Genomic DNA, 7,003 nt, shown 5'->3' on the forward strand with positions numbered 1-7,003 from the left:
AAATTGCTCCGGACCAGATAGCAATCTTGTCGCTGTCGCTATTAATTCTCCCTCAAATAAGCATAGCAGAATATTCGCTCCATCGTAGCAGAGGGCGAACGTGTCGCGCTGGCACAGAGGCAGGAGGAGGTGGCCCAGGCTGTGCCTCGGCAGGGAAGGGATCTGGGCGGAAGGGCACCGACGGACCGAGGCGAGAGCATTGGCGGCGGCGGTGAGCGGCCGGAGGGCCCTTCGCGGGGTGGATTGCGGCACGTGCCCGCCAGTGGGGACGCCTGGCCTGGAGCCACCGCGGAGGCCTCGGGCTCACAAGACCGGCCGAGGCCTCTGGGAAAGAGGATGCTCCGGATGTTTGGCGAGCGCGACGTCACATCACGGCCCCCATGCAGCTCGGTGGCGGTGTCTTCTGAGCCCTCCGGCCAGGAGCAGGCAAAACTGTTGCAGCGAGTCCGGACAGGTGGCACGTCCTGACTCTCAGCGTTGGGTGCCCTGGCCTGTTTCTGAGCTCGTGTCTCGAGCAGTTGGGAACGGCTTCATGGCAGGCCCTGCAGGCCGTGAACGGGTCTGATGTGCGGTGCCACGGCCGCGGTGTTTGCCGCACCGGTGAGATCTCGGCGTGTGGAAGCGCACGAGACCAGCACGGGGTTTCCGCCTCCCGGGCACAAAAGGACCCAGAACAAAGGATGCTACAGAAGGGCCACCTGTCTGAGCCTCTGCATGGTCCCACGGGCGGGCTTGGGCCGGGCGGCTGAGAAGGAGAGCTCAGAGGCTAGTGCAAGCTGCGCTGGTTTCCGCTGGCCACGGCAAAGGCTTCTCCTGCGGATGCAGAGAGCTGGGGGGCTTCTGCCGAGGAGCCAGAACACACCGGAGGCTCACGCGGACCCCTTTGCTCGAGGACGGAGCAATGAGCCCGGGTCCACCGCACCGTGCGGGTCCGAAGCAGCCTGGATGTGCCCGCCGGCGCTCAGCGCTCCCGTCTCCCCCGCGTGATCGCAGGCGGCTCCCTTCACGGCAATGGGCCTATTTGTATGTGGAAGCAGCTTGTGTTATATTGAATAGGCAAACAAGCTGGGAAGACAGAAATCAAATATTAGCTTTCCAAAGCAGCCTTTATGCGGCTGCTTTAACCCGCGGCTGGCACAGCACCCCTGAGCCTGGGCGGCTGCTTGCAGGGACAGGAGACTGTGTGAGGGGCGGGGGCGGGGAAAATCACACGGGAAGGGGCAGAGGCCGCCCAAAGAGGGGGCGAGGAAATCTCCAGGGCCGTGACCTGTGGGTGGGGGTCGCGGGCTGAATTAGAGCATCCCAGCCTGATGTTGGGGGGCTTCCCGAATCACCACAGCATGGAAAACGTCAACGCACCACGGCATCCGGGGCCCCCTGCTGGCAAACGCTGCCACTTCGGAGGCATTCCACCGACCGGCCCATTTCAGCCACTTCTGGTCCCTGACCTGGGTGGGCTTCAGGGGCCAATTCTGGGCTTCAGATCGGATTTTTGGTGCCTTCGCTCAACTCCACTTCCAGTGCACCGTTGGAGGTGCCGACGCACCACGGCATCTGGGGCCCCCCGCTGGCAAATGCTGCCACTTTGGAGGCATTCTGCCGACCGGCCCATTTCGGCCACTTCTGGGCGTCTGGTCCGGGTGGTGATATGCCTCCCCCGTGAAGGCTTGCCTTCGTCTGGCTATTGCCGGGGCAGATGGGTCGGTGGGGGTGCTGCAGTCCAATCCACCCCGCTGGCTTCCCAGGGACAGCTGGTCGGCCGCTGGATGAGCTGGAAGCGGGCCTGGCGGGCGCCTGATGTCCGCCTGCTCCGTTCGCGCCATTTGCAGCTCGCCCGCTGCTCAGATCCAGACCGGCCCCGTCAGAGAGAGCGCCAACGCCGGCACGGACTCCATGGCTTTCCGGAGCCTCTCCTGCCACAGCCCCTCCGTGGCCTCCTGCATCCCGCTTGCGCACGGAGCTCTTTTACACCGGCCACTTTACAGCCCCCAAGACGCCCGAGCAGGGGGTTTTCCTTTGTTTAAAAATCCCCTCGCTCCAACCCCAGCAGTCACTCCGCTCGTTAACTTGGCCGGTTTTATGTTGCAATTGTTGCTCTGGCAGCTGCTGTAAAGGGGCTGAAACGTGCCCTCAGCAAGCAGAACCTAAGCAGAACCTCGTAAGGTGATGCTGCGGGGCAAAGGGCTGATCCTGCCGGGTCCGCAGCCTTGGCCCAGGAAGATGTCAGGCAGGCTGAGGGCCTGCGTGGCCAGCCGGGCCCCACTCCGCTCGCCTGCAAGTAGCCTTGGACAAAGCCTGGTCTGACGCTCTGGAGACATCCCTGGTTTGATGCTTGGGCAAAGCCTGCTCTGATGCCGGCCCTCGGGCTGCTTCCGCCGTGATGCCCGTGGCAACTGGGGCTCCTTACCCACTGCAGCTTTGATTTTGAGCTTTGTAGGAGCCGTGCGTGTTGCTCCAGTGCGGTGACCCTCGGCAGCTCCCCCCCCCCCCCGCCTCCCTCGCGTCGAGCGCCTCTGCTCCCCTGGCAGGTCCCCAGCCAGGCGGCTCAGCGCCTCCAAGCACCGGCTGCCTCCTCATCTCCCGCCCAGGAACGCGTGCTGCCTCTTCCTGGGATGCCCCGATTAATTAGCTGGAGTGTGCTAAACACTCGGCAGATGAAAAGCCCGCCACTGCTTGCAAGGGAGCCCGCTGAGCCGGGCAGAGCAGAGCAGCACAGCACAAGCGACAGCGCCCCGCCGAGCCCCAGCAGCCGCCACCGGAGAGACGGCGGCCTCCCCTGGATGGGCCACGCGGCTTCGACCAGGCGCCCGCCAGACTCAGGGGACAAGGCCGGGCCAAGCAGGCCTGCCTTGCCCTCTGGAAGGAGCCTTTGCCGCAGGAGGGATGCTGGACGGGGCAGCTGGCTTTGGAAACGCTTTTGCGTTGGAGGAGTCTGGGGCCGGACGTGGCGCCCGGGGCCCTTTTCTTCCGAGCACGCAAAGACGGCACCCCGAGAGGGAAGCGTGTCTTGCAGAAAGCGCCTTGGCTGCACTCCTGTCTTCCTCCTCTCCAGGGAGCGTCAGAGTGAGGTGTTGTCCCCACAAGCAGCAGGAGACCGGGGGACCCCACGCAGGCCTCTCACGCGGCTGCCCATTCCCCGGAACTGGGTGCCACGAAAATACTCTTGTCTGGGGCGAAAGGATGCAGCGTAGAAAGAGAAAGCGCCCGCTGTTGAGAGGACGGCCAGCCGCACCCCATGGCTGTGGGACCCCAGGAGCTGGCCTAATTCAAGGTGAATTTTCCAGGTCTTGTGCCAGAGAAAGCAGCCCCACGAACGCAGGTTCCTGCTCGCCACCGCTGTCCAGTCAATGGGGGGAAAGCGTGAATTATCTCCCAAATTAACTGTGCATGAAATTGGATAGACAGAATGGCTCAGCCCACCTTTTATAGAAAAGATTTATTAATCCGCTATGACATCTCACAGAAAAGACAAACAGGAGCAGGACACTTGCTTGACGAGCCGGATGAGACACGGAATCCCTGAGCCACCATTTCTAAGGTGGGAAAACATGCGCACGTTGGAATCCGTTCCTCTGCAGGAGGGGCCTGCGTGGGTGTCGGAGAGCCCGTGGACAGGCCTCGCCCGCATCTCTGCCTGCATGGGATGTGGCGGAATGGAGGAACTAGCTCACCAATCTGAGAATGTTAGCTTTCTCTTTTAAAAAAGACAAGTTCCTGGTCCTCATGAACTGTCAGGTGCATTTGCAAACAAGCAAGCGGCCCACTTTACTGGCTACAGTACCAATGCTTCGTTCGCTAGCTTTATTGCCTTTGCTTCTCCTCCTGGCACCATAATGCACTTTTCATAAAACAAAACGTAGTATTCAGCCTGGGTCTTTGGCTAAGGTTTGAAGGAGGTCTTGAAGGATGTTTAGGAACACTTCACTTGAAGGCACAAGCAGCATATGTGAATTTAGCATGTCTCCACCCAAACCCCAGATCTTTTCCCACTTCTCAGCAAGCTTTATGCATTGCCACACCTCTTCTCCAAACATGGAACTTTATGTAGCCAACCTGGCACCATTCACACCAGAGGGAGAGATTTTAAAAAAAACTTTTAGGGAAAAAACACATTACAGATTTTTGGAACGTCCCAGCTGGCCTTAGTGGCACGTGGCCTGGCCAGATCTGAGGCACTACGAACTGTGTGGACATTTTCGTGGGGTTGGCCCCAGCCTGAGAGCGTGCCCTTGCCCTGAGCCCCGTGAGTTCCGCATGCAGTTTTGCAAATGAACGGGTGCTATTAGGTGCGTGGACTCCAACTCGGGGAGCTCCCTTTGCTCGGAAGACAACGGACGGCCTGGGCAGAGAAGAGTAACTGAGGGTTTGTTTCACTGTTCTGGAACTTGTATTACTGAGGACTAGTAGGATGCAAAGCAGGGCTTAAGGACTGGATTGGGAAGGCTCAGGTTCAGCTCCCCATTCAGCCATGACGCTTGCATAGGCAGAGATGGGCAAGGGCTGAAGACAAAACCTTCGCTGGGGGAATAAGAGGAGTGCTTGCCAGCCAGCCAGCGGCTCGCCAAGCCCCTTCTTGTGATCGCGGTACAGGCTCGTAAAGAGAACGCCCTGCTCCTTCGGGGACCGCTGGAAATACCCCAACAAGGCCTCCACGGTGGGTGTTAGGCGCTTGGGGAAGCGGCTGCACCCCACTCGGCCGGTCCCCGCCTCAGGGGACGGGCTGTCGGTTGTGACCCAGAGCTCAGAGCAACGTCGTTTCCTTTTCGGTGATGGAATACTGCCTTGTGAAGCTCCTGCGAGAGAGCGAGCCGTGGACCGTCTCCTCGCTCAGGGCGTTTGCCAGCCGGGACAGGATGGCCACCTTGAAGTTCTTGAAATCCTGCCCCATGAAGACGTAAAGGACCGGATTCATGCAACTGTTGGAGACGGCGATGGCCGTGACGATGGGCAGCCCGACCCTCAGCAGGGACGGCGGGACCAGGTGGTGCTGCGTCTCCAGCAGGTGGAACACGTGGTAAGGGCACCAGCACGAGAAGAAGATCACTATCAGGGCCACGATGATCCTCAGGGGCTTCTTGGACTTGGCGAGGCGGTTCCGCCTCAGCCGGAAAACGATGACCAGGTAGCACGCCGTGATGACGGCCAGGGGGACGACGAAGCCGGCCAGGAAGCGGGCGACCGTCACCGCCAGGTGCCGCGTCCTCCCCAGCTGGGCGTCCGACTGCGACTGCGACAAGGAGAAGTTGTTGAAGCAGGCGATGGCATTGTGCTTCACGAAGACGTCGCGGAAAACGAGGGAGGGGGAGCTCATCAGGAAGCCGAGGGCCCAGATGAGCGCGCAGAGTGCCCACGCGAGCTTGGGGCTCCGGTGGTTCTGGGCCCAGACGGGGAAGACGACCGAGACGCAGCGGTCGAAGCTGATCATCGTCAGCAGGAAGACGCTGGTGTACATGTTCAGGTTGAGCAGCAGGGAGTTCACCTTGCACATGCACCGGCCGAAGGCCCAGTGGTACCCCATGGCTGTGTAGGCGATGTTCAGCGGCAGGAAGACGTTGAAGAGGAAGTCGGCCAGCGCCAGGTTGAGGAACCAGACGGTGCTGGTGGACTTCTTCATCTTGAGCGTGACCATGGCGATGACCAGGCCGTTGCCCAGCAGGCCCAGGAGGCAGGTCACGCTGTAGATGCCGACGGGGAGGACCTGGAGGAGGAAGCTGGTGCTGCGGGACGACTCCAGGGTCGGGGGGGCCTCGGGGGTTGAGTTCTGGCCCTCCAGGTAGAAGTAGTCTTCATAGTCGTAGCTGAATACCGTGACAGGGGTCACTGCGGAGGTGGCGTTACGAGTCAGGTCCGAATAGCCGTCCATGACCTGGGGGAACACAAACGGGCCGAAAGGTTAGCTGGGTGGGCGCAACTCGCTGGGCACAAGGACCGAAGACTGGCTGGTGGGGCACTTGGGCAGAAAAGTCCAAGATCCCGGCGGGCCGTGAAGCCGGGGTGCAAGGACCTGCAAGCCTTGGGCTGCGCTCGCACAAACAGCCGTTCTGTGGGAGCTGCGCCCCTAAAAGCCACCTCTGCTTGGCCAGGACTTCAAGCGGCGCTGTGATATCGGGGTCGACTTGCGGCTCCCTTCGGCAGAGTTCATCTCCACTGACGAGCGGCCAGCGACCTCACGGCACAGCTTTGTCCGACCCTCCGGCCACTTGATGGGAAAGGATGCACAAATAAGCAGAGTTTGGGGCAGGTCTTTGTCCTGGAGGAACTTGGTGCTGGAATTTGGCGGAGGAACAGACAACGAAAAGAGCATCTGGAAAGCTACAAGAAGGGTAACAGGAACGGGTAAGTATGAGCAGTGTTGGGAAAATTCAGATAAATCCTGGCAGAAAAGTGTTGCTCCTATGAGCCCGTGTGTTATAAAATCAAACCTGCACGCCTACGAGCTGCCGGGGCTGGTTGTGGTGCTGATCAGCAAGAACCGGTCAGGCTGACAGGCTGCCAGCATTGCAATCACCCTCATTTGCATGCCAAGACCCACCGCGACCCCCGTGCCTCAGTGATCCTTATCTTACTCTCCTGCAGTCAAATGCCATTGTATTGAGCCCCCTCTGCAGACCCCTCACCTTCTTCTGACTGTGCTCCCCTTATTTCGTCATCCACTGCCCAGCTGCTGGGCCCACGTGACTCAGAATCTACCAAACACTCTGTGCGTGTCCTAAAGGCGTGTTCCTGGGGTGGAGACCACTAAGTCAGTCACTGCAGGGGGCTGGGGATTCAGTCTTCCATGGGGTCCTGGTGATTCATTCTCACCATTAGTAAAGAGACTGGCAGCGGCAGAAACCTTACTGCACAGAAGTTTTTAAAGAAAGCCAGTTGTGGCATCCGGCTGAATGACTGTTCCGACGGGCACCTTTAATTGCCGGGGGGGGGGGCATGGTGGGCCGGGAGGGGGCCGGCAGAGCCCCTTTCTGCATCCGGAGAAGACGCACGGGGGGGGGGGGGCGCTCTT

General features: G+C 60.3%; 1 protein-coding gene across 2 annotated transcripts in view; it reads right to left on the reverse strand.

Annotated features, from left to right (window-relative positions):
* Positions 1–3,421: 3,421 nt before the first annotated feature.
* CMKLR1 (chemerin chemokine-like receptor 1) overlaps positions 3,422–7,003 on the reverse strand; it is a 13,327-nt gene continuing 9,745 nt past the window's right edge. For both annotated transcript variants that reach the window (XM_044440930.1, XM_044440929.1), the window contains exon 2: positions 3,422–5,866. In XM_044440930.1, coding sequence (XP_044296865.1) covers positions 4,742–5,863 — 1,122 coding nt within the window. In that variant the 5' untranslated portion in view covers positions 5,864–5,866 and the 3' untranslated portion in view covers positions 3,422–4,741. The remainder of the gene's footprint in view (positions 5,867–7,003) is intronic.

Source organism: Varanus komodoensis, unplaced genomic scaffold, assembly GCF_004798865.1.
Source record: "Varanus komodoensis strain SLA01 unplaced genomic scaffold, ASM479886v1 scaffold38, whole genome shotgun sequence".
NCBI classification, from domain to species: Eukaryota; Metazoa; Chordata; class Lepidosauria; order Squamata; family Varanidae; genus Varanus; species Varanus komodoensis.